The 27,981-nt window shown below is 46.1% G+C and overlaps 1 protein-coding gene across 2 annotated transcripts in view; it reads left to right on the plus strand.

The window, feature by feature from the left end:
* SPEN (spen family transcriptional repressor) overlaps positions 1-27,981 on the plus strand; it is a gene marked incomplete at both ends in the record, with an annotated part of 83,993 nt that overhangs the window by 53,021 nt on the left and 2,991 nt on the right. For both annotated transcript variants that reach the window (XM_080692274.1, XM_080692275.1), the window contains 6 exons: positions 3,966-4,117; positions 8,131-8,256; positions 9,015-9,128; positions 11,385-11,498; positions 12,377-12,477; positions 19,389-27,522. In XM_080692274.1, coding sequence (XP_080548400.1) covers positions 3,966-4,117; positions 8,131-8,256; positions 9,015-9,128; positions 11,385-11,498; positions 12,377-12,477; positions 19,389-27,522 — 8,741 coding nt within the window. The remainder of the gene's footprint in view (positions 1-3,965; positions 4,118-8,130; positions 8,257-9,014; positions 9,129-11,384; positions 11,499-12,376; positions 12,478-19,388; positions 27,523-27,981) is intronic.

The following is a 27,981-nucleotide window of genomic DNA, read 5'->3' on the forward strand; positions in this document are numbered from 1 at the left end:
AGACTGGTTTTGAACCTGTGACCCTCCTGCCCAGCCTCTCAGTACTGGGATTACAGGTGTGTGTCACCATACCAAGCTTAATTTTTTTTATTTTAAGGCATAGTCTCACTGACTTTCCCATTCTGTCCTTGAACTTATGATGGTCCTGCTCAGCTTCCCAAGTGGCTGGGACTGTAGACGCATGCCAATTGCCTCTGGCCCAGTGTCTTTGAAAGGATGGTTATATTTATTTTTCAGTTGACTAAAAAGCATTGTGGGTGGGGCATGGTGGCACAGGCTTGTAATTCCAGTACTTGGGAGGTTGAGAGGGGAGGATCGCAGATTTGCAGCAGCCTCAGCTACTTAGTGAGGCCCTCTGCAACTTAGTGAGATCCTGTTTCAAAATAAAAAAATAGGGCTTGGAGTGTAGCTTGGAGGTAGATGTCCCTGGTTCAATCCCCAGTGCCACTAAATAAATACATACATACATTGTGTTGGTTAGGGAGGGTAATTTTTTTGTTTGTTTGTTTCTGTAATGGAGAAATGTTGAACTTTAAGAATCAGCTTTCTTGCTGGGTGTGGTGGTGCACGCTTGTAATCCCAGCGCTTGGGAGGCTGACACAGGAGGATCGCACAGGTTCTAAGTCAGCCTCAGCTACTTAGTGAAGCTCTCAGCAACTTAGTGAGACCCTGTTTCCAAATAAAGTATAAAAAATAGGTCTGGGAGTATAGTCTGGAGGTAGAAAAGCCCGAGTTCCACCCCCAGTACCACCCACACAAAGAATCAGCTTTCTTTAGTCAGCCTTTTCAAAAGGATTAAATTGATTGAGATTAGAAGATATAGTAGAATAACAATAGAATTACCCTGAATTAGAAATCAAACTTTAAGTTACGATTATTATTCGTCCCTGTCTCCCCCCACACTGAGGATGGAATCCAGGGGCATTCTGCCTCAGAGCTACACCCCCAGCCCTTTTTTTTGGTCCTTTTTATGTTTGAAACAGGGTCTCACTGAGTTGCAAAGGGCCTCGCTAAGTAGTAGCTGAGACTCTCCATGAACTATGATCCTTCTGTCTCTGTCTCCCAAATGCTGGGATTACAAGAATATGCCACCATGCCTGCCTGGCAAGTTACTATTATTTGAGGGACTGGGTAGACAAGTTTTTTTCTTTTCTTTTTTTTTTTTTTTTTTTTGGTGGTACTGGGGTTTCTGGAAGCCCTTCTACCTCCGGGCTACACTCCCAGACCTATTTTTTACATTTTCATTTTTGGAAACAGGGTCTCCTAAGCCAGCGCGCGCGGCTGGCTTCGAACCTGCGCGATCCTCCTGTCTCTGCCTCCCAAGCGCGGGGATTACAAGCGTGCGCCACCACGCCCGGCGACAAGTTTTTTTCTATATGCCTAGTACAAATTGGATCTGTTACTATAGGTTACATGACCTTGAAAGATAGTGACCAAGAAACTGAACTAAGTTAGTATGAGTGTGACCTACTGGAAATTTCAAGAGAACATTTTATTAGTTTGAACCTTCCTGCAAGACCTTTTATAAGTCCAGAGGTCTTAGGCATGGCTTGGGTCAGAGTTTCAGAATCACCCAGTGTTTGTTTAAAAAGGGACTCTTTGGCCAGGCGTGGTGGTCGCTTGTAATCCTAGTGCTTGGGAGGCTGAGACAGGAGGATCGCACAGGTTTGAAGTCAGCCTCAGCTACTTAGGCTCTCAGCAACTTAGTGAGACCCTGTTTCCAAATAAAGTATAAAATAGGTCTGGGAGTATAGCCCAGGGGGGAAAAACAAAGCCCTGGATTCCACCCCCAGTACTACCAAAAAAAAGGGAGGGGGGAACTCTTTGAACCCAGTGTGGCAGTCCACTTCTGTAATCCTAGTACTTGAGAGGGCGGTGACAGGAAGAGCATAGGTTTAAAGCCAGTTTCTGCAACTTAGCGAGACCCTTTTTCCAAGTAGAAAATAAATAGGACTAGAAGTTCAGTTCAGAGGTAGAATGCCTCTGGCTTTACCCTTCAACACCAAAAGTAAAAAAATGAAAAATAAAAAATGAAAAAAAATTCAAGAAACTTTGCTAACAGATTCCTGGTGGCCTCTGAGATGATACTTATTCTTAAACATCGCCTTGGAATCTCCCAAACGTGAAATTGCAGGACGAGCGTTTCTGTTGTTGTTGTTTTCCTGAAGACAGACTGGTCCTGGTGGTTAAGTAGAGGACGCTGGGAAAACACTTCTGTTTTTTTCTTTGCTAAACTCAAGTTCCAGTTTTGAAAGTTTACCAAGCTATTTGGTAAAACGAAGCCATTACAGTCGGGCGTTGTGGCGCACGCTTGTAATTCCCATTGCTTGGGAGGCATAGACTGGAGGATCACGCAGGTTTGAAGCCAACCTTGCTGGCTTTAAGAGACCCTGTTTCCAAATAAAAATATAAAATAGGTCTGAGAAGCTGGGCGTGGTGGCGCACGCTTGTAATCCCAGTACTTGGGAGGCTGAGACAGGATGATCACACAGGTTCGAAGCCAGCCTCAGCTACTTAGTGAGGCTCTCAGCAACTTAGTGAGACCCTGTTTCCAAATAAAATACAAAATAGGTCTGGGAGTATAGCCCAGAGGTAGAAAGCCTCTGGGTTCCACCCCCAGTACCACACACACAAAAAAATGAAGCCACTACATATTTTAATAATTTCAAATCATCTTTACCTCTGTGTGTGTGTGTGTGTGTGTGTGTGTGTGTCTGTCTGTCTGTCTGTCTGTCTGTCTGTGTGTCTGGGGATGGAACTCAGGGGCATTTGACCTCCGAGCTACACCCCTTGCCCTATTTTTTATTCTTTATTTTGAAGCAGGGTCTCACTAAGTTGTGGAAAGCCTCACTAAGTAGCTGAGGCTGTCCACGAACCGTGATGCTCCAGTCTCAGCCTCCCGAATGCTGGGATTACAAGTGTGCACCACCCCTCCTGGCTCGCTCACGCACTATCTGTCTGTCTGTCTCTCTCTCTCTCAAGCACTAAGCATTTGCTGTAAACACTTAGTTGCAGGTATATTCAGCACAGAGTTCCTATTGGCAACCTAATTTTTTTTTTTATCTTTACCTTTCTGATTCTTACTTTTGGAGCATAAGCCTCAAGATACGTCTGAAGCCGGGTGTGATGGCTATAGAGCTACACCTTCTTCCCTATTTTTTATTCTTTATTTTGAAAAAGGTCTCACTGAGTTGCAAAGTGCCTCACTAAGTAACTGAGGCTGTTGGTGAACCACGATCCTCCTATCTCAGCCTCCTGAATGCTGGGATCACAAGCGTGTGCCACAACACCCAGCTATTAGCCCGATTTTTTTTCTTTTCTTTATTTTGAAACAGGGTCTCACTAGAGTGGGCCTGTAATCCCCGTGCTTGGGAGGCTGAGACAGACTCACACAGGTTCGAAGCCAGCCGTAGCTACTTAAGTGAGGCTCCCAGCAACTTAGTGAGACCCTGTTTCCAAGTTAAAAAATATAAAATAGATCTGGGAGTATAGTCCAGAGGTAGAAAGCATCTGGGTTCCACCCTCAGTACCACTTTAAAAAAAAAAAAAAAAAAAAAAAAAACAGGGTCTCACTAAGTTGCAGAGGGCCTCACTAAGTAGCTGAGGTTGGCCTCGAACATGGATCCTCCTGTCTCAGTTCCCAAGTACTGGTATTAAAAGTGTTTGCTACTCTGCCCCTCTTGCTGGAAACATGTCTTGAAGGTCAAATGCCTCTGGATTAAATTCCCATTACCAACTATTACTTCATACTTTCTCTTGGCAAAGTTTCTTTAGCCTTTGTATTCCTGCTGTGCTTTGGAGTTAACAAGGGACAGCTATTCTGAAAGTGTTTATAATATTTCAGTTTGAATATCCAATTTCATTATTTCAGAAATTGAAGATTTTTAATGTAGATTTCCCCCTGATATATAAATATACTTTACACCTCTCTTCTCTTTTTCACTCTGCTCCCGTCCCACTTACAGAAACAGAAAGTGAGAATGAATTCCGCCCTTTGGATGAAAGGATAGATGAGTTCCACCCCAAAGCAACAAGGACCCTCTTTATTGGCAACCTTGAGAAAACCACTACTTACCATGACCTTCGCAACATCTTCCAGCGCTTTGGAGAAATTGTGGTATGTTGCTTTGATGATAACAATAATCTTATATCTTTCTCATAAAACACAAAGCACCTGGGTTTGTGGCACACCTGTAATTCCAGCTACTTGGGAGACTGAGGCTGCAGGATCACTCATTTAGGAGTTTGAGACCAACCCGGGGAAACCCTGTCTCAAGAAAACAGTTATATATGTATGTGGAAACCTATAATATATATTTGTCTGTCTTACTTTTTGTTTATATATGTAGCCCCCACGCCCCTTGGTACCAGGGATTGAACTCAGGGGTAATCTACCTTGGGGCTACATTCCCAGCCCTTTTTATTTTTTTCCTTTGAAAGAGGGTCTTGCTATATTGCTGAGAGTTTTGCTAGGTTGCTGAGGCTGTCCTCAAACCTGCAATCCTCCTGTCTCAGCCTCCCGGTACTGGGATTATGGGTGTGTGCCAACCACTGACCTATATCTCCAGGTCTTCTTTTTTACTTTAAGACAGGATCCTACTGAGCTGCCTTTAACTGGGGATCCTTCTGCCTGAGCCTCCTAACTTGCTGTGATTACAGTATGTGTTATTGCTTCTGGCTCTTGAGTTTTTATATTCTGCATTAACAGTAGAAATTAGCCTCTGTTCACCATTACTTTGAAGAATTTTGGATATAGATTATTGCTTTTTTTTATAAAAATAAAAACCCTATTGAGCAGCTTTTTGGGGGGTATAGTACTGAGAATCGAACTCAGTAGCATACTACCTCTGAGCTACACCACAGCCAAATTTATTTGTTTATTTATTTTTGGTACTGGGGATTGAACCCAAAGGCATTCTGCGTCCAACCTACACCCCAACCCAATTTTTTTCTTTTTTATTTGGAAACAGGGTCTCACTAGATTACTGAAAGCTTCACTAAATTGTAGGGGCTAGCTTTGAACCTGTGATCCTCCTATCTCAGTTTCCCAGGTACTGGGATTACAAGTGTGTGCCACCACGCCCCGTTTGAGCAACTATTTTTAAGTTTTGATTATTTGCCTTTTGATTATTGCTGTTTTTAAGGGTTTTGTTTTGTTTTTACTTTTTTCGTGGTACTGGAGATAGCTGTGTGTGTGTGGGGGTACTGGAGATGGAACCCAGGAGCATTCTAACTCTGAGCTACACCTCCTTATTTTATTATTTTATTTTGAAACAAAGTCTCACTAAGTTGTGGAGGGCCTCACTAAATTCCTGAGGCTGGCTGTGAACCTGTAATCCTCCTGTCTGAGATCCTTAAATACTGGGTTTACAAGTGTGCACCACCATACTTGGCTCTGTTTTTAAGATTTAATTAAGCCAATCCTCCTTAAACCTTTATAATCATAATACTCTACAGTTCATGGTCCAGGTTATTATTATTTAAGTTATGTCATCTGACTTGTTTTCTAGCTCATTTTCATGTGTAAGCCAGGGTTTTTCACCACCTCCTCTTCGTGTCAGGGACCACTATAGGTTTTGTGTATTTCAAGGAGAAAAGGGTGTTCCTTTGTAGAAGTGTCTTTAATCTAGGGATTATATTCTGGTACATTTTCATCAAGTAATATAGGCTTTATTTTTTATTTTATTTTATTTTTTGCAGTACTGGGGGTGGAACCCAGGGCCATCCTACCACTGAGTCACACACCCCAGCCCTATTTTTTTTATTTTTTATTTTTCTTTGTGAGTCTGGGATGAAACTCGGGCATTCGACCTCCGTGCTCTACCCCCTGCCCTATTTTTTATTCTTTATTTTGAAACAAGGTCTCACAGAGTCTCAGACAGCCTCGCTAGGTAGCTGAGGCTGTCCACGAACTGCTATCCTCCTGTCTCGGCTTCCTGAATGCTGGGATTACAAGCATGCGTCACCAAGCCCAGCCCACCCCTATTTTTCTATTCTTTATTTTGAAACTGGGTCTCACTGAGTTGCAAAGGGCCTAAGTAGTAGCTGAGGCTGTAAGCCTTGAACCACGATCCTCCTGTCTCAGCCTCCAAAATGCTGGGATTACAAGTGTGTGCCACCATGCCCAGCTTATCGGTATTTTTTCACAAAGTAGTCCCGGTATTTATATATCCATTCATTCTAAATATGAAAGATTATTACCATGTATATCGGTCTCCAGCCTTGGTTCAGTTAGGTAATGGTATATGTGACATATATGAGTCTTCTGGTTGAGGAGTCTCCCCCCCCCCTTTTTTTTTTTTTGGTGGTGGTTCTAAGGGTGGAACCAGAGGCTTTCTACCTCCGGGCTATATTCCCAGACCTTTTTTATATTTCATTTGGAAACAGGGTCTCACTAAGTTGCTGAGAGCCTCACTAAGTAGCTGAGGCTGGCTTTGAACCCGTGCAATCCTCCTGTCTCAGCCTCCCAAGCGCGGGGATCACAAGCGTGCGCTGCCACGCCCGCTGAGGATTCTGTTTTTTAAGTAATGGGGATTGGATCAGAACTTCACCCATGCTAGGTCAGCACTCTGTTGAGCCTCATCCCCAGCCTTTTATATTTTTTTATTTTTTGTGATACTTGGGTGTGGAACCCAGGGGTTTTCTACCTCTAGGTAACACCCTCAGCCCTATTTTATAATTTATTTGGAAACAGGGTCTCACTAAGTTGCTGAGTAACTGAGGCTGACTTGGAACCTGTGCGATCCTCCCTTCTAAGCCTCCCAAGCGCTGAGATTACAAGCATGCGCCACCACACCCGGCTCCAGGTAGTATATTTTAAATGGTCTGCCGGGCATGGTGGCGGACGCTTGTAATCCCCGCTTGGGAGTTGGAGACAGGAGGATCGTGCAGGTTCGAAGCCAGATGTGCTGGCTTAAGAGACCCTGTTTCCAAAAATAAACAAGTATAAAATAGGTCTGGGAGTGTAGCTCAGATGTAGAAGGGCTTCCAGGAACCCCAGATACCACCAAAATAAATAAATAAATAAATAAATAAATGGTTTTATTATAAAATTCCCTTAATATTGGTATTAGAAATTTATTTTTGCCGGGCGTGGTGGCGCATGCTTGTAATCCCTGTGCTTGGGAGGCTGAGACAGGAGGATCGTGCAGGTTTGAAGCCAGCCTTGGCTACTTAGTGAGATCCTGTTTCCAAATAAAATATAAAATAGGTCTGGGAGTATAGCCCGGAGGTAGAAAGCCTCTGGGTTCCACCCCTAGTACCACCAAAAAAACCAAAAAAACCAAAAAAACAAATAAAATACTCTAAAAAAAAAAAAGAAATTTATTTTATTTTTTTCCCTGTGTATGGGCACTGGAACTTGAACCCTGGGGCATTCTACATCTGAGCTGCACTTCCCACCCAATTTTTTTTTTGGGGGGGGTGACACTAGGGATGAAACCGAGAGGCATTCTATCTCCAAGCTACATCCCAGCCCAGTTTTTTATTTCTTATTTTGAAACAAGGTCTCACTAGGTTTCTGAGAGCCTCTCTCAGTTGCCGAGGCTGGCTTTGAACCTGTGATCCTCCTGTCTCGGTCTCCCAAGTACGTGGGATTACAAGCATGGGCCACCACACTGGGGAGGGTTTGAAGTTTTGATTTGCAGTATAATTGTTCTTTAAAGAGCTTCACATGGGATGAATTTCATGGTTGGTGACTACAAAAGCTATGATGTTCCTTTTCTTTTTTTCCTTTATTTTATTTTATTTTATTTTATTTTTTTTTTTTGAGGGTCTGTGGAGGGAACCCAGGGGCATTTGACTTTAAAGCTACACCCCCGCCCTACTTTTTTTTTTATTATTCTTTATTTTGAACCGGTCCCACTAAGTTGCGGAGGGCCTCACTCAGTAGCTGAGGCTGTCCACGGACCACAATCCTCCGAACCGCGATCCTCCGGTTTCAGCCTCCCGAATGCCGGGATGACTAGCGCCACTGCCCCCGGTTCATTTTCTTAAACTACAAATTACAGTTGTCGTAGGATGCACAATTTTAACTAAGAAAGTGCTTACTGGGAACGTGCCTTCTTGTACAGATCTGACTTATTAGCCCGCTTGTTTTTCCTTGTCTTCTTATTGGAAATGGCATTTCAGGATATTGATATTAAGAAGGTCAATGGAGTTCCTCAGTATGCGTTTCTACAGTACTGTGACATTGCCAGTGTTTGCAAAGCTATTAAGAAGATGGATGGGGAGTACCTTGGAAACAACCGCCTCAAGGTGAATTAACTGGCATAATGGGTCGTGCTGTTGGGGTTTGCTTTGTTTTTAGATAGGAGTTTCTGTGCATTTGTCTGTTACTTAACTGAATTCAGCAGGACAGTTAGATTGCCATACTGGTGACACACTTGTTTGTATCCTCATCCTGTTGTCAATATAATCTGAAAAGTAATCTGAACTAATACTCAGCTAGCTAGGCAGATTTCCTTTCTTGTAAATTTAATTTTTTTTTTTTTTTTTTTTTTTTTTTGCGGGTCTGGGGATGGAATCCAGGGGCATTTGACCCCCGAGCTACACCCCCTGCCCTATTTTTTATTCTTTATTTTGAAATAGGGTCTCACTGAGTTGCGGAGGGCCTCACTAAGTAGCTGAGGCTGTCCGCAAACCGCGATCCTCTGGTCTCAGCCTCCCGAATGCTGGGATTACAATCATGAGCCACCACGCCCGGCTTTTAATTATTTTTAATATGGAACACTTCACAAATGTGCATATCATCGTTGTGGAGGGACTATTCTAATCTTCTCTGTATCATCCAATTTGTGCTGAAGCAAGTACTCTTATTTGACTTTAACTGGGTGGTCCCCTTAAGATGTTAATTTGAGAGGTTGGAGTGTGCTTGAGCACTGGGTTTAGTTCCCAGGACTAAGAGAAAGAGATGTGGATGTGAAAAGAGCCCTATAGAAGACTCGTCTGAGAATTTTGTAGTTGAATAGTAATTGTGAGCTTTACTAATAGAAGTTTCCCCTTTTTATATTTAGCTGGGCTTTGGAAAAAGCATGCCGACAAACTGTGTGTGGTTGGATGGGCTTTCTGCAAACGTGTCGGATCAGTACTTAACAAGACATTTCTGCCGATATGGGCCTGTGGTAAAGGTAGGTTGGTTTTTTTTTTTAATTTTTTTTTTTTGCGGTACTGGGGATTGAACTCAGGAGCATTCTACCTCTGAGCTACACCACCAGCCCTATTTTATCTTTTACTTTAAAATAGGGCCTCACTAAGTTGCTGAGGCTGGCTGCAAACCTGTGATCCTCCCGTCTCAGCCTCCCAGGCTCTGTGATTATAGGCATCCACCACCACGGGCAGCCCGTGGGGGGTTTGAGTATGGCTCAAGCTCAGTTCTCCTTTTTCTCTGGCATTTTATTCTTTCAGTCCCAATTTCTGGTGCCACCTTTTCTTTCTCTTTTATAACTTGCATTTTAAAACCTTCTTTGCTAAAATGTAGTCTTTAAGTGCATATTTATTGATTAGCTTATGATACGAGTGATTATTTTTTGTTCTAGCTACAATTTTGTGAAAATTTGAAGGCAAAAATTTGAATAAAATAGAATGTTAGGAATCTTGAAACTGTATCTCACATTAAAACTAGGAAGTTTAATTCCGTAGTTATTCACAGTAAAAATATAATTAGTTTTGATTTTTTTTTAAACAATGATGATTTTAAAGAGAGGTTCATATAATAGTAGATTAGTCTAACCGTTGTTTACCATGTAAAATGTCTATAGATAGCAGAAGGGTCTCTGTACCCATTTCTGCTGTGTGAAGGTAAAGTTTTAATTAGTTCCTTTTTTTGGTGGTACTGGGTTTCCTGGAAGCCCTTCTACCTCCGGGCTACACTCCCAGACCTATTTTATATTTTTATTTGGAAACAGGGTCTCTTAAGCCAGGGAGGATGGCTTCGAACCAGCGCGATCCTCCTGTCTCCGCCTCCCAAGCACAGGGATTACAAGCGTGCGCCACCACGCCCGGCTTTTAACTTTGACTTTCATTTAAATGTAGCTTTTGGCCGGGCGTGGTGATGCACTCTTGTCATCCCAGCATTCGGTAGGCTGAAACAGGAGGCTCGAAGTTCATGGACATCCTCAGCTACTTAGTGAGGCCCTCTGCAACTCAGTGAGACCCTGTCTCAAAATAAAGAATAAAAAATAGGTCAGGTGGTATAGCTCGGAAGTCCAATGCCCCGGGTTCTATCTCCAGACCTGCAAAAAAAAGAAAAGTAGCTTTTGTTGTTTGGAAAAATATACATCCAAATGATTGCCTGTATAAATTCCAGCAGCTTTAAAAACAACAGTGCTACTGGGCGTGGTGGCGCACGCTTGTAATCCCCGCGCTTGGGAGGCAGAGACCGGAGGATCGCGCTGGTTCGAAGCCATCCTCCCTGGCTTAAGAGACCCTGTTTCCAAATAAAAATATAAAATAGGTCTGGGAGTGTAGCCCGGAGGTAGAAGGGCTTCCAGGAACCCCAGCACCACCAAAACAACAGCAACAAAAATACAGCAGTACTGCTCGGTGTGGTGATGGTGTAAATTTGTAATCTCAGTACCTGGGAGGCTAAGACAAGAGGATCGTGCAGGTTTGAAGCCAGCCTCAGCTACTTAGTGAAGCTCTCAGCAACTTAGTGAGACCCTGTTTCCAAATAAAATACAAAATAGGTGTGGGAGTGTAGCCCAGGGGTAGAAGACCCCTGGGTTTCATCCTCAGTACCACAAATACATACATACATACATACATACATACATACATACATACATACATACATACATCAGTGCTACTTATAATCAGAATTCACCAAAATTCTTTGTTGACTTAGTATTGTGAAATTTTCCCTCTCTTTTAAGGATTTTTTTTTCCTTTACTTTTTTGGAACCCAGAGGCATTCTACTTCCAAGCTAAGCCCCCCAGCCTGGTTTTATTTCTTGTTTGGAAACAGGGTCTCACTAGGTTGCTGAGAACCTCACTAAATCTGGCTGTTGGGATTCTCCTCTCAGCCTCCCAAGTACTGGGATAATACTCTGCCCGGCAATTTATTTTTTTTTTAAAGCCACAAATAGGAATGCTTTTCTTAAATACAACAGCACACAGTCAACATGGAGACCAAAGTAAAATACAGAAAAACAAAATAAAGGCATAATATACCTCAAGCCACACATCACAATCCTAGTCTCTGCCTATTTTGTGTGTACACTACAATATACCTCATCAGGGGAAGCCTGATATTTTTTCTAGAATAAAGTATATACATAATACTTTTTCATGGTATCCTTGTGACTTAGGATTTTGTTGGGACTGACACTAAGTCCAGTAGATGAGGCTCTTACCTGACCTTTATTTTGTTCTGTTTTGTTTCACAGGTGGTGTTTGACCGCTTAAAAGGCATGGCCCTGGTTCTCTACAATGAGATCGAATATGCACAAGCAGCTGTCAAGGAGACCAAGGGGAGGAAAATCGGTGGGAATAAAATTAAGGTGTGTAGATGACTTGAAACAGAAGCAGAGCAGAGTTGTGTTGAAATCTTACCCCTTAGTAACTGGCATTTGTAGGTTGCCAGCAAGGGGAGTGAGTTAAAGGACGTGGTTTAGGAATATCAGCATTCTTATGCTCAGCTGCTTGTGGGCACAAATCACTTAAATCCTTAGCCCACAGACCTTCCCTAGAAAGGCTCTCATTGCTGCGGACGCCTGGTGCCCGTGCGTATTCTCGGTGTAGGGCTGATACTGCCTGCAGTGCCTGTGACCGTCTGCACACCTAAGGGGCACGGAGCTCAGTCAGGTTCCTGAAGGATCCTGTCTTCTTCTTTTCTCCTTTACTAAAGAGAAGATAATCACTGCAATCATGATGTTTTTATCTGATTGAAGGAATTATATACTTAATAATTGATGATTAGATTGAAATAAAATGATAAAGACATTGTTGGCTTGTTAGCTACAGGTATTATATCTCTAGTGACTTTGGGTCCCACTATTGAGTTAAGTTTAAGTGTTCTATCGTTTTATGTTAACCTTTTGTTTCAATAAATTTATATCTAGAACAGATTGCTGGATTTAATTAATCTAATTTTTTAATTGTCACCCTAGAAATCTGATAAGGATTTGTTTTGATTTTCTATTTTTCTTTTTCCACTCTTTCCAAATTGGAACCTTAAATTCCATTTGTTAAGATTTGTGTAAAATTTGAGAAATTTTAGGTTAATAAAATGTAGCTTTAGTTATGAAAACTTTTATTCGAGACAGAGTAATGCTTTCGAAATTTGTCCAAAAGGTATACGTTGTAAAGAATTTTTAAGTTTGGTAAAAATTTTTTGTAAATAAAATCTGAAACATATCATACTTTTTTCTCTTTTAAGGTGGATTTTGCAAATCGGGAAAGTCAGTTGGCATTTTATCACTGCATGGAGAAATCTGGCCAAGATATCAGAGACTTTTATGAAATGTTATTAGAAAGAAGGTATATATTTTAAACCTATCATTATAGCTTGAATTTTAATACATAAGAAATTTAGATGGTATACATTTTATTTTCCACTCCTTATAACTCCCATTTTCTAGAAAACTTTTTTAGTATGTCATACAAAAACACAGTTTGTGTGTGGTGTGTGTGTGTGTGTGGTGGGATTGAATTTGGGGCTTTGCACATGTTAGCCAAGTGTCCTCACTCTGAACTACATTCCTGTCCAGTATTTAATTTAATTTAGATTTAAATATTTTTACTTACTTTTGTATTTATTTTGACAGGATCTCACTAAATTGCTCAGACTGGCCTCAAACAAATATTTTTATGAATCCCATTTTCTTTTTTGTGGTACTGGGATGGAAGCCAAGGGCATTCTACCTCTGAGCTACACCCCCAGCCCTATTTTTTATTCTTATTTTGAAACAGGTTCTCACTGAGTTGCAGAGGGCCTCATTAAGTTGGCTGAGGCTGACCGTGAACCCAGATCCTTCCGTCTCAGCCTCCCGAATGCTGGGATGACTAGCACACCCAGTTTATGAATCTCGTTTTCATGTGCCTCGTGGGGATTTGGAGTGCCTCACCCAAATTTCTCACTTAATGTTTATATGTTTTGAAAGACCTTGTATTCTGCCAGATTTGATTTCCCCCCTTTGCTACTAGTCATTGAACCTAGGAGCATTCTACCTCCAAGTTATACCTCAGACCTCCCCTCTCTCTCTCTCTCTCTCTCTCTCTCTCTCTCTCTCTCTTTTCTTTTCTTTCTTTTTTTTTTTTTTTTTTTTTTGTGGTCCTGGGGATGGAACCCAGAGGCTTTCTACCTCTGGGCTGTACTCCCAGACCAATTTTCTATTTTATTTGGAAACAGGGTCTCACTAAGTTGCTGAGAGCCTCACTCAGTAGCTGAGGCTGGCTTCGAACCTGTGCGATCCTCCTGTCTCAGCCTCCCAAGCGCAGGGATTACAAGTGTGCGCCACCATGCCCAGCTGACCTTTTTATTTTTTATTTTGAAAGAGAGTCTGGCTAAGTTGCTGAGACTAGCCTAGAACCTGCACTCCTCCTGTCTCAGCCTCCTAAGTATGGGTTTACAGGTGGGTGCCACTGTACCCACTACAGATAAAACTTTTTTTGTGTGTGGTACTGGGGGTGAAACCCGGGGCTTTCTACCTCCAGGCTACACTCCCAGACCTGTTTTTATATTTTATTTGGAAACAGGGTCTCACTAAGTTGTTGAAAGCCTCACTATGTAGCTGAGGCTGACTTCAAACCTGTGTGATCCTCCTGTCTCAGCCTCCCAAGTGCGGGGATTACAAGTGTGCGCCACCATGCCCAGCTAAAACTTTATATTTTATAAACTATAAATATTAATTATCCTGCCTGACAGTTTTAAATTACAAATATTAGAGAGAGCATTGAAATTGTTAAATGGGACGACATTCAGGGGTCCAGACTTTCATCATGTAAGACTTCAGAGAGGGAGGGAGGGAGGGAGAGGGAGAGAGAGAGGGAGGGAGAGGGAAGGAGGGAGAGAAAGACAGACAGACCATGTGTGTGTGTTTGTAAAATGCTGGAGAGCTGGAGATTGAATCCAGGGACATTCTACCTCCAAGTTATACCCCCAGTCCTATTTTATTTTTTTATTTGAAAACAGGATCTTGCTAAATTGCGGAGAGCCTTGTTAAGTTGCTGAGGCTGAGGCTGGCTTGCACCTGGAATCTTTCTGTCTCAGCCTCCCAAGTACAGAGATTATAGATTTGAGCCACCACACCTGGCTGTGACCTCATGCTTTTGTTTTCTTTGCGGGTCTGGGGATGGAACCCAGGGGCATTCGACCTCTGAGCTACACCCCGTGCCCTATTTTTTATTCTTTATTTTGAGACAGGGTCTCACTTAGTTACAGAGGACTTCACTAAGTAGCTGATGCTGTCCGCAAACCATGATTCTCCAGTCTCAGCCTTCTGAATGCTGGGATTACAAGCATATGTCACTACTCCCGGCTGGCTATGACCTCATACTTTTAACAAAGAAACAAAAATAAAGCTGTTTGAAAAATATCAAGGACTTTATTTTATTTGAATTGCTTAATACTTTGGGGAGCAGTACTGGGATTGAATTCAGGGCCTTGTGCATACAAGGCAGATAGATGCTCTACCACTGAGGCCCCCCCCACCCCCCCAGGTTTTAAATACTTTGTGAGAGCAGGGCGTGGTGGCGCATGCTTGTAATCCCCGTGCTTGGGAGTATTGATATGGAGAATCGCACAGGTTTGAAGCCAGCCTCGGCTTAGTGAGGCTCTACTTAGTGATGCTCTGTTTCCAAATAAAATAGGTCTGGGAGTATAGCTTCTAGGAAGAAAGCCTCTGGGTTCCACCCCCAGTACTACCCCCCAAAATAAAATCATTTGTGAATCAGCTGGGTGTGGTGGCACATGCTTGTAATCCCAGCATTTGGGAGACTGCCTCAGCTAATTAGTGAGGCCCTCTGCAATTTAGTGAGACCCTGTTTCAAAATAAAGAATAAATAATAGGGCAGGGGGTGTATCTTGACAGTAGAACACCCCTGGGTTCCATCCCCACACCCGCAATAAAAAAAGTACTTTGTGAATCAGTAAGCCAAAGCATGCTTGTAATCCCTCTGGGAAGCGGAGACAAGAGGATCAGGGTTTGTGGGCAGCCTCAGCTACTTGAGGCCCTTTGCAATTCGATGAGACCGTGTTTCAAAAATAAAGAATAAAAGTTAAAAAAAAAAAATGTAATGTTCTAGCCAGGTGTGGTGGTGCACATTTGTAATCCCAGCATTTGGGAGGCTGACAGGAGGATCATGGTTCGCAGACAGCCTCAGCTACTTGGGCTGGGGATGTAGCTCAGAGGTAGAATGCCCCTGGGTTCCAAAAAAAAAAAAGAAACAAAAAGCATATAATATGTTGCTGATGCTTTCAGTGTTTGTTTAGTATAGATGCTTTATTTGTTATTCAAAGTGCTTGAAAATCATTTAGACCAGGCATGAAGATGCATACCTATAATCCTAGTACTTGGGAGACTGAGACAGCGAAGGATCACAAATTTGAGGCCAGCCTCAGCAACATAGTAAAACACTGTCTTGCTGTGCATGGTGAAGCAGGCTTGTGATCCCAGCACTTGGGAGGCTGAGACAGGAGGATCGCACAGGTTCCAAGCCAGCCTCAGCTACTTAGTGAGGCTCTCAGCAACTTAGACCCCGTTTCCAAATAAAGGATAAAATAGATCTGGGAGTATAGCACCGAAGTAGAAAAGCCCCTGGGTTCTACCCCCAGTACCACCAAAAAGAAAAAAACAAACAAAAACTTTCAAAATAAAATAGACTAAAGGTATAGTTCAGAATTAGAATGGCCCTTAGTTCAATCTCTAGTAGCAAAACAACAACCAAAAAATATCATGTAGTAGCAGCTTTGACATAATTTTCTAAAGTTCATTCTTTCAGTAAATATTTGAGTGCCTGTGGTGAGCCAAGCACTGGTATTAAAAACTAGATCTGGGTGTGGTGGAGTACACTTGTAATCCAGTACTTGAGAGGCTGAGACAGGAGTACCACGGGTTCGGAGGTAGTCTCAGCAACCTCAACAAGGCCCTGTTTCAAAACGGAAAATAAAAGGGCCCAGGGGTGTAGCTTGGAGGTAGAATGCCCCCGAGTTTAATCCACAGTGCCAAAAAACAAAAGCTAGAGAAACTGGTTAAGGAGCCAAATTCTGTGCTTTTAGGGGCCTGAAATAAAAGTTTATGGGAATGCATGGAGAGTGAAAGACCTGCCTGACTTCTGATGTGGAACATTGTAAATTTTTATTTTATTTTTTTGTACAGGGAGTGGAATCCAAGGGCGCTTTTTTTTTTGTGTGTGTGTGTGTGTGTGTGTGTGTGTGTGTGTGTGTGTGTGTGTGTGTGTTACTTGAGTTCCTGGAAACCCTTCTACCTCTGGGCTACACTCCCAGACCTATTGTATATTTTATATTTTTATTTGGAAACAGGGTCTCTTAAGCCAGCACGGCTGGCTTCAAACCAGTGCGATCCTCCTGTCTCTGCCTCCCAAGCGCGGGGATTACAAGTGTGCGCCACCACGCCTGGCTAACCCAGGGGCTTTCTACCTCCAAACTATATCCCCAGACCTATTTTTATGTTTAATTTGAAAACAGGGTCTCACTAAGTTGTTGAGAGCCTCACTAAGCTGCTGAGGCTGGCTTCGAACCTGCGGTCCTCTTGTCTTAGCCTCCCAAGTACTGGGATTACAAGCGTGTGCCTCCTTGCCCAGCAAACACCAATTTTATATAACATGTATTTCTTGTGTGTGAATCTAATCTGTATTGAATGCACTGTTAGGTGACTGTGGGGAAAAGCCTGTGATGGGCTCCACTGTCATCAAGGGGTTTCCTCCAATGCTATAGTGGTCCCTGTTTTATTAGTTGGCAGTTTAACTTAGGTTGAGAAAATCTTTAGAGATGTGATCTTACCAAATTACCACTAGCCTCCAAGAATGTTTCAAAATTATGGTTTGGGATAGAGGTGTTGATGGTATCAGGTATCACACAGGTCACATATGTGGTTTTATTAAAAGTTTTGCTTTTCCAAATAGAGATTTCCCAAGTTGTAGTAAAATTGCTTTTTGCTAGGAAAGTAATTATTAAAAAACTTAGAAATGTGGGATGTGATAGTATTTAATAACTTATACTGAGCCAGGTGTGTTGGCGCACACTTGTAATCCCAGCATTTGAGAGGCTGAGACCAGAGGATTATGGTTCACGGGCAGCCTCAGCTACTTAGTGAGGACTTCCGCAACTTAGTGAGACCCTGTTTCAAAATAAAGGGAAAAAAAGGGCAGGAGGTGTAGCTTAGAGGTCGAATGCCTCTGGGTTTCCACCCCCCCACACACAAAATAAATAAATAAAACTTATGCCTATTATGTTGGTACCTCAGCTACTAAAAGAATAAAAAAGGGCTGAACCACTGCTGCCTAATGGAAGCCTAATATAAGTTTATATATGTGATTCTAAACTTTCTAGTAGCGAGTCAGGCATTGAGGCGCTTACTGGTAATCCCAGTACTTAAGAGGCTGAGACAGGAGGATTGCAGGCTCAAGACCAGAGCCTGAGCAATTTAACAAGACTCTCAGCAACTTAGTGAGACCCTATTTTAAAACAATCAAGAGGCCAGGCGTGGTGGCGCACACTTGTAATCCCTGTGCTTGGAAGGCGGAGACAGGAGGATCGCGCAGGTTCGGAGCCAGCCACGCTGGCTTAAGAAACCCTGTTTCCAAATAAAAATATAGAATAGGTCTGAGAGTATAGCCCGGAGGTAGAAGGGTTCCATCCCCAGTACCACGAGGGGAGGGGAGGAAGGAAAAGGGTGTTGGGGCTATAGCTTGGAGGTAGAATGCCCCTAAATTCAATCTTCAGTACCACACGAGAAAAAAAAGCAAAAAATTCTCATAGTTACATTAAAGTGAAAAGGAAATATAGGGTTAATTTTATTTAATTTTCTACATCTAGAATATTTTTCAGCATTATTTTCCATTTTTAAATTTTTTAATTGGTGCATTATATTCATATATCATTTTGAGGTAAAAAATTTGTGTGGACATACATGTGCACGTTACCCATTTAGCCCCTACCCAATTACCACCCTATTTTCAATTTAAATAAATTATTGAGGCTTAGAGAATTTGAATTTCCTTTTTTTTTTTTTTTTTTTTATATTTGTCTGTGTGTGGTACTTGGGATTGAACCCAGGAATATTTTTACCTCAGAGCTATACCCCAGACCTATTTTAGTTTTATTTTGAAACAGGGTCTCAACAAGTTGATGAGAGTCTCACTACTTGTTGAAGCTGTCCTCAAACCTATGATCCTCCTATGTCAGCCTTCCAAGTACTAAGAGCCACCACATCCGGCTGAGAATTTTAATTCTTTAAAAAACACACATGCCAGATATGGTGGCACACACCTAAAATCCCAGTACTTGGGAGGCTGAGACAGGAGGATCGTGTAGGTTCAAAACCAGCCTCAGCTACTTAGTGAGGCTCTCAGTAACTTAGTGAAACCCTGTTTCCAAATAAAATATAAAATAGGTGTGGGAGTGTAGCCCAGAGGTAGAACAGCCCTGGGTTTCATCCCTAGTAACACACACACACACACACACACACACACACACACACACACACAATTGCACGTATTTATTGGAGTGCATTATAATAATTTAACACATGAAATAATGTAATAAAATCCAGATAATGAGCATTTTGATCTTAAAATTTTATCTCTGCTGGGCGTGGTGGCGCACGCTTGTAATCCCCGCGCTTGGGAGGCAGAGACCGGAGGATCGCGCAGGTTCGAAGATAGCCTCGCTGGCGAGACTGTTTCCAAATTTTAAAAAATATATAAAATAGGTCTGGGAGTGTAGTCCAGAGGTAGAAGGGTTTCCAGGAACCCCAGTACCACCAAAAAAAAAAAAAAAAAAGATATGTATTTTATGCTCAGATCTCAAGAGTTCAAAGCTCTATGTGGCTAGTGTCTGATGTATTGCAGAGAAAGTGCAACTTAATTAAAAATGTTGACTAGCCGGGCGTGGTGACACACACTTGTAATCCCAGCTCTCGGGAGGTTGAGACAGGAGGATCGCTGTGTGTGGACAGCCTCAGCTACTTAGTGAGGCTCTTTACAACTCAATGAGACCCTGTTTCAAAGTAAATAAAAAATAGGGCTGGGGGTGTAGCCTGGAGGTAGAATGCCCCTGGGTTCAACCCTCAGCTCCACAAAAAAAAAAAAAAAAAAAAAAAAAAAAAAAATGTTGAATACTTTTAGAGCTAGGACTTCCTGATGTCATCTGTATGATCTAATGTGTACTGAGACACAAGAACTAATAACATATGTTTTGGTTTTGGCAGAGAGGAGCGAAGGGCATCCTATGACTATAACCAAGATCGGACATATTATGAGAGTGTTCGGACTCCAGGCACTTACCCTGAGGACTCTAGGCGGGACTATCCGACTCGAGGAAGGGAATTTTACTCGGAATGGGAGACTTACCAAGGAGACTACTATGAGTCGCGATACTATGATGATCCTCGAGAGTATAGGGACTACAGAAGTGACCCCTATGAACAAGATATTCGGGAATATAGTTACAGGCAAAGAGAGCGGGAGCGGGAGCGGGAGAGGTTTGAGTCTGAGCGGGACCGAGACCATGAGCGGAGGCCCATCGAGCGAAGTCAGAGTCCAGTCCACTTGCGACGTCCACAGAGCCCTGGCGCATCCCCCTCCCCGCCGGAGAGGCTGCCCAGTGATTCTGAGCGGAGGCTTTACAGCCGGTCCTCAGAGCGGAGTGGCAGTTGCAGCTCACTGTCCCCTCCGCGGTACGAGAAGCTGGATAAGTCTCGTTTGGAGCGATATGCAAAAAATGAAAAGGCAGATAAAGAACGGACTTTTGATCCAGAGAGAGTGGAGAGAGAGAGACGCTTAATACGGAAGGAAAAAGTGGAAAAGGACAAAATTGACAAGCAAAAGCGAAAAGGAAAAATGCATTCCCCTAGTTCTCAGTCTTCAGAAACAGACCAAGAAAATGAGCGAGAGCAGAGCCCTGAAAAACCAAGGAGTTCTAATAAACTAAGCAGAGAGAAAGCAGACAAAGAAGGGATGGCGAAAAATCGTCTGGAACTCATGCCCTGTGTGGTTTTGACACGAGTAAAAGAAAAAGAGGGAAAGGTCATTGACCACCCTCCGCTGGAAAAGCTGAAATCCAGGCTGGATAACGACACCCTCAAGTCATCGACCCTGGACCAGAAACTGCAGGGTTCTCAGACCGAGCCTGTAAAATCAGACCCGTCTAAACTGGAGTCTACTAGAGTGAAAGGGCCAAAGGAGAAGGCACTGTTGAGTCACACCGAAGCAGCAGAGCGGGAAGGCAGGCCCAAGCCCCGGAAGCACCTCAAGCCAGAGCAGGCCGCCGACGGCGTGAGTGCCGCGGACCTGGAGAGGCTGGAAGCCAGGAAGAGGCGCTTTGCAGATTCCAGTTTGAAAGTAGAAAGGCAGAAACCAGAAGTCAAGAAAAGCAGTCCCGAGGTGGAAGATGCTCGGGCACTTTTAAAAAAGCAGCCGGACACATCATCTAGAGATGTCAATCTGCTGAGGGAAGGAGAGTTGGAAAGAAAGCCTGTGAGGAAAGAAATTCTTAAAAGAGAGTCTAAAAAAATCAAGCTGGATAGGCTTAACACTGTCCCCAGCCCCAAAGACTGTCAGGAGCTGGCCAGTGTTTCTGTTGGATCTGGCTCAAGGCCGAGCTCAGACCTACAAGCACGACTAGGAGAACCAGCAGGTGAACCTGTGGAGAATCAAGAACCTCAGTCAAAAAAGCCCATCCCCTCCAAACCACAGCCCAAACAGCTGCAGCTCTTAGATGACCAAGGACCGGAGAGGGAGGATGTCAGGAAAAACTATTGCAGTCTTCGTGATGAAACACCTGAGCGTAAATCAGGCCAGGAGAAACCTCATGCAGTAAATCCTGAAGAAAAAATTGGCATCGACATTGATCACACACAAAGTTACAGAAAACAAATGGAGCAGAGTCGTAGGAAACAGCAGATGGAGATGGAAATAGCCAAGTCTGAGAAGTTTGGCAGCCCTAAGAAAGATGTAGATGAGTACGAAAGACGGAGCCTTGTTCACGAAGTAGGCAAACCTCCTCAAGACGTCACCGACGACTCACCCCCCACCAAAAAGAAAAGGATGGATCATGTTGATTTTGATATCGGCACCAAGAGAGAGAGGAATTACAGAAGCTCGCGCCAAATCAGTGAAGATTCTGAAAGGGCTGGCTCTTCTCCCAGTCTCCGCCATGGTTCTTTCCATGAAGATGATGGCCCCCGAGGTTCCCCTAGGCTAATGGCAGTAAAAGGGTCTCCTAAAGTAGATGAAAAAAGCCTATCCTATTCTAATATAGCAGTGAGGGAAGAGTCCTTAAAGTTTAATCCTTATGACTCTAGCAGAAGAGAACAGATGGCAGACATGGCCAAAATAAAGCTATCTGCCTTGAATTCTGAAGATGATTTAAGTCGTTGGGACTCTCAAATGAAGCAGGATGCCAACAGATTAGATGTGAGCTTCCCAAATAGCATAATTAAGAGAGACAGCCTGCGAAAGAGGTCTGTACGAGATCTGGAACCCGGGGAGGTGCCTTCTGATTCTGATGAAGATGGTGAGCACAAATCCCACTCACCCAGAGCCTCTGCATTATATGAAAATTCTCGATTGTCTTTTTTATTGAGGGACCGAGAAGACAAACTACGTGAGCGAGATGAAAGACTCTCTAGTTCTTTAGAAAGGAACAAATTCTATTCCTTTGCGCTGGATAAGACAATCACACCAGACACTAAAGCTTTGCTTGAAAGAGCTAAATCCCTTTCTTCATCACGAGAAGAAAATTGGTCCTTTCTTGACTGGGACTCTCGATTTGCTAATTTTCGAAACAACAAAGATAAAGAAAAGGTTGACTCTGCTCCAAGGCCTATTCCATCCTGGTACATGAAAAAGAAAAAAATCAGGACTGATGCAGAAGGGAAAATGGATGATAAAAAAGATGATCATAAAGAGGAGGAGCAGGAGCGGCAAGAATTATTTGCCTCTCGTTTTTTACACAGCTCCATCTTTGAACAAGATTCCAAGCGATTGCAGCATCTAGAGAGGAAAGATGAAGAGTCCGACTTCACTTCTGGAAGGTTATACGGGAGGCAGACATCTGATGGAGCCAACAGCACCAGTGACTCAGTTCAAGAGCCAGTGGTTCTGTTCCATAGCAAATTTATAGAGCTCACACGAATGCAACAGAGAGAAAAAGAAAAAGACCAAAAGCCCAAAGAGAGTGAGAAACAGGAGGACACAGAGAATCATCCCAAGACCCCAGAATCGGCCTCTGAAAACAGAGAGTCAGAACTGAAAACCCCACCTTCAGTCGGGCCTCCCAGTGTCACAGCTGTAACCCCAGAATCAGTGTCATCAGCACCAGAGAGGACAAGTGAAAAGGCAGTGGAAGCGCCTTCAGTGATGGAGGAGAAAGCCACGGAGCCAGCCTCTATCTCAGAAGAAGCAAAACCTGTGTCTGAACCAGCTCCTGTCCTGGGGGAGCAGCCAGAGTCAGTGGACTTGCCCCCAGAAGTGGACACTAGCCAGGGTGCAGGCGTGGTACCCTCCCCTGCTGAAGGCAGCCCGGCTACCGAGTCGCCCCTGCATCTGGATGCCAAGCCTCTGACTCCTGGGGCCTCATTTTCCCAGGTGGAGAGCAGTGCAGATCCAGAAACTGATATTACGCAGCCACTTTCAAAACCAGCTCAGAAGCCCGAGGAAGCAAACGAGCCCAAAGTGGAAAAGCCGGATGCAACTGCAAATGTGGAGCCGAGTGCAAATCAGAAAGCGGAAGTCCTTCCAGAGGTTCAGCCTCAAGCCTCTGAAGAAGTAGAGGTGGAACCTCCAGTTGCTGCAAAAGATAAAAAGCCAAACAAAAGCAAGCGGTCCAAGGCTCCGGCCCAGACTGCGGTGGCAAGTGTGGTAGCAAAGCCCGTCACGAGGAAGAGTGAGAGGATAGACCGGGAGAGACTCAAGCGGGCTAACTCTCCTCGGGGAGAAGCACAGAAACTTTTAGAACTGAAGATGGAGGCAGAGAAGATTACAAGGACTGCTTCTAAAAACGTCGCAGCAGATCACGAACACCCTGAGCCAAGCTTGCCTCTCAGCCGAACAAGGCGCCGGAATGTCAGGAGTGTGTATGCGACCATGACAGATCACGAAAGCCGCTCTCCAGCCAAAGAGCCAGTGGAGCAACCGAGAGTGACCAGAAAGAGATTGGAGCGAGAGCTTCAGGAGGCTGTGGTGGTTCCCACCACCCCTCGGCGGGGCCGGCCTCCAAAAACTCGGCGCCGAGCTGATGAGGAGGACGAGAATGAGACCAAAGAATCCACAGAAACATCCAGGCCAGCAGAGGGGTGGAGATCCCCACGGTCCCAAAAGTCAGCAGCTGCCGGCGGTCCCCAGGGGAAACGGGGGAAAAATGAAGCGAAAGTTGATGCTGAGCGAGCCGAGGCTGCTGCTGCAGCAAGTCCCCAGGTAAATGCGAAAGAAAATAACACCAGAGCCAAGGCTGATAAGGAAGAAGCAGGAAGTGAACAGAAACGTGACAGAAAAGACACCAGTTCAGACAGGAATGTGCCAGAAGCTCCCCTAGTCGAAATAGTGGAGAAAAAAACAGCCCCTGAAAAAAACTCCAAATCTAAAAGAGGAAGGTCTCGAAATCTGAGGTCAGCAGTAGACAGGTCTGCACATCTGAAAAACACAGACACGGCTGCAAGTCCTGGTGTGGCTGCTGCAGGACAGGCTCTGGACAAGGAAGCTGGGATTGTGGCAGTCTCCCCCGAGAAAAGTGAGAGCCCCCAAAAGGAAGACAGTTCCTCATCCCAGTTAAAAAATGATCAGGTTGATTCCAGCAAGGAACTGGAGAAGGAAGATGCGTCTGCCTCTAAGCTGTCCCCGGAAGTCTCTCAGTTAGCCAAGCAGATGGAGTTGGAGCAGGCTGTGGAGAATATCGAAAAGCTGGCCGAGACTTCCGGCGGTGCGTACAAGACTGCAGCCACAGGTGCGCCTGAGGGCCTGGCCACGGAGGACAGGGATAAGCCTGCACACCAGGCGAGTGAAACAGAACTGGCTGCAGCCATTGGCTCCATCATCAGTGACATTTCTGGAGAGCCAGAAAACTTCCCCACCACGTCCCCTTATCCTGCAGAATCTCAGACAGATCAGCCATCCCAGACACAGGCGCTGCAGCCCCCAGGGGAGGGAATGGAGCCCGAGACCCATGAGGCTGTGTCTGGCATCTTGGAGACAGAGGCTGCTACGGAGTCTTCTGGGCCACCTGTCAGCACCCCTGGTCCCTCAGCAGAGACCAAGGATGCCAGAGGGAATGGCAGTGAAACCCCCCACCCCGTGCAGGAAACCAAAGGGCCAAAAGAGGCGGAGGTTGCTCCAACTCGCAAAGACAAAGGGCGACAGAAGTCGACTCGGTCACGCCGCAAGCGGAACACAAACAAAAAGGCCAGCGTTGCCATGGAGACTCAGGCCTCTGATTCTGTCCAGGCTCAGAGCAAGAGCCCTTCTGCAAATGAGGGGACAACTGAACAACCCCCAGAACCTCCACAGGAGGAAAAGCAGAGTGAAAAAGCCCATTCCAGTCCTCCTCAGGCATGTGCTTCCAACCCAGGCAAGACTCTGTCTGTGGAGAGTGTGCCCCAAGAAAGCAGCCCTGAAGAAAAGACTCCAACCAAAGCCTCTGTGCCCCCAGACCTTCCCCCTCCTTCCCAGCCAGCACCAGTGGATGATGAGCCTCAAGCCCGGTTCAAAGTGCACTCAGTTATTGAAAGTGACCCTGTGACCCCACCCAGTGACTCCAGCATACCCCCACCCACAATTCCTTCTGTGAGTGCAGCAAAGCTCCCACCCCCTGAGGTCAGCTGTGGGGGAATCCCACACCAGAGCCCCCCTGCTAAGGTGACAGAGTGGATCACAAGACAGGAGGAGCCTCGGGCCCAGTCCACTCCGTCTCCAGCTCTTCCGCCAGACACCAAGGCCTCTGACGTGGACACTAGTTCCAGTACACTGAGGAAGATCCTTATGGACCCTAAATACATATCTGCCACAGGGGTCACTTCCACAAGTGTCACCACGGCCATTGCAGAGCCTGTGAGTGCCACCCCTTGCCTGCATGAGGCACCGCCCCCTCCGGTTGAATCTAAAAAGCCTTCCTTAGAAGAAAAGCCAGCAGCCCCAGTAACCAGTGTCTCTGATGCCCAAGCCCCAGAGGCGCCTGTAGCCACCGAAAAAGAGAAGGTGGCACCAGTCATTGCTCCTAAAATTACGTCTGTCATTAGTCGGATGCCTGTCAGCATTGATTTGGAGAATTCGCAGAAGATAACTCTGGCAAAACCAGCTCCTCCGACACTGACTGGCCTCGTCAGTGCTCTGACCGGCTTGGTGAATGTCTCCCTGGTCCCAGTGAATGCCCTGAAAGGCCCTGTGAAGGGCTCGGTGGCCACGTTGAAAGGTTTAGTGAGCACCCCTGCGGGGCCCGTGAACGTCCTGAAGGGGCCTGTGAACGTCCTCACAGGGCCCGTGAACGTCCTCACCACTCCAGTGAATGCCACGGTGGGAACAGTGAGCGCCGCCACAGGCACTGTGAACGCCGCCACCACCGGCCCCGTGAGTGCTCCCGCGGGCGCAGTGACCGTCGCGGCGGGTGCAGTGACCGCTGCCTCTGGCGGTGTGACTGCTGCAGCCGGTGCAGCGACCGTGACAGGTGCCGTGATCGCACCCTCAGCAAAGTGCAAGCCGAGGTCGAGCAGTAATGAAAACAGTCGGTTCCACCCTGGGTCTGTGTCCGTGATCGACGACCGCCCAGCAGACACGGGCTCCGGCGCAGGGCTGCGTGTGAACACTTCAGAGGGGGTTGTGCTTCTGAGCTACTCGGGGCAGAAGACTGAAGGCCCACAGCGGATCAGCGCCAAGATCAGCCAGATCCCCCCGGCTAGTGCAATGGACATAGAATTTCAGCAGTCGGTGTCCAAGTCCCAGGTCAAAGCTGACGCTGTCACGCCGTCGCAGCCTGCGCCCAAAGGTCCTCAGCCTCCCTCAGGCTTTGCGAACATGGCCACCCACTCCACTCTGGTTCTGACTGCCCAGACGTACAATGCCTCCCCTGTGATTTCATCCGTTAAGGCCGACCGGCCGGCCCTGGAGAAGCCCGAGCCCATTCACCTCTCTGTGTCCACACCCGTGACTCAAGGTGGCACAGTGAAAGTTCTCACCCAAGGAATAAACACGCCGCCGGTGCTGGTCCACAACCAGCTGGTCCTCACCCCGAGCATAGTTACCACTAACAAAAAGCTCGCTGACCCCGTCACCCTCAAAATCGAGACCAAGGTCCTTCAACCAGCTAACTTGGGGTCCACGCTCACTCCCCACCATCCTCCTGCTCTGCCCAGCAAACTACCTGCAGAAGTGAACCATGTCACCTCAGGGCCCAGCACCCCAACAGATCGAACCGTCTCCCACGCGGCGGCCACAAAGCCCGACGCACATTCTCCCCGACCCAGTGGGCCCGCGCCATCTTCGTTCCCGAGGACGTGCCACCCCAGCAGCACTGCGTCCCCGGCGCTCTCCACCAATGCCACGGTCATGCTGGCCGCAGGCATTCCAGTGCCTCAGTTCATCTCCAGCATCCACCCGGAGCAGTCCGTCATCATGCCTCCCCACGGCATCACGCAGACCGTGGCCCTGGGGCACTTGTCACAGGGCGAGGTGAGAATGAACACGCCCACACTGCCCAGCATCACCTACAGCATCCGGCCAGAGACGCTTCCCTCTCCCCGAGCCCCCTTGCAGCCCCAGCAGATAGAGGTCAGGGCCCCGCAGCGTGCGGGCACGCCACAGCCCGCCACAGCGGGTGTGCCTGCCCTGGCCCCCCAGCACCCTCCCGAGGAGGAAGTGCACTACCACCTCCCCGTCGCCCGAGCCGCAGCCCCCGTGCAGTCAGAGGTGTTGGTCATGCAGTCTGAGTACCGGCTGCACCCGTACACTGTGCCTCGGGATGTGAGGATTATGGTGCACCCGCACGTGACCGCCGTCAGTGAGCAGCCCAGGGCTGTAGAGGGCGTGGTGAAGGTCCCGCCCGTCAGCAAGACCCCTCAGCAGCCCGCGAAAGAAGCTGCCAAGACTCCAGACGCCAAAGCAGCACCAGCCCCCGCCTCTCACGGCGAAGCCCGCATCCTCACGGTCACCCCCAGCAACCAACTCCAAGGGCTGCCGCTGACCCCACCTGTGGTGGTGACCCACGGGGTGCAGATTGTGCACTCCAGCGGGGAGCTGTTCCAGGAGTACAGATACGGCGACATCCGCACCTACCACGCCCCAGCCCAGCTCACACACAACCAGTTTCCTGCTGCTTCCTCAATTGGGCTACCCTCCCGGACCAAGACTCCTGCCCAGGTGAGAAGCCAGGTCTTCCTTGCATGTGCTGGCCGTGGCGTGGGGGTGTGTGCTCTGCACCCTTAGAGCGGAGGTGGGTTAGGGATCGGCCTTTGGCTCCAGACTGGTTGAGGTGCAGGCGAGCTGGCCAGGTAGGCTGTAGTTCAATATCCCTGCGGTGTTAAAGAGGGGCTTCCTGAACTTGGGGCTGGAGGACCACATCACACCGTGAACATCCCCAGGTAGGGGAGCGCTGTGGGAATGGTTGGTGCAGTGGCTTCTGCCTGTGGTGGGGAGGGAGGTAGTAGGTGACATCCTCTCACCTGGGTCTCAGAGCTGCATCACTGGCACCAAGCAGTACCAGCCCGCCTCTCACGGTGAGGCTGCCCTGCAGGTGAACTCCCGCGGCCCGTGGGGTCACTTGCGGGCGCAGGGACTTGTGATGACAGACTGACTCCGTCCTTTGCCTTCTCTCCCACT

The sequence above is a fragment of the Muscardinus avellanarius genome (genome assembly GCF_963383645.1).
Source record: "Muscardinus avellanarius genome assembly, chromosome: 3".
In the NCBI taxonomy this organism is placed as follows: Eukaryota; Metazoa; Chordata; class Mammalia; order Rodentia; family Gliridae; genus Muscardinus; species Muscardinus avellanarius.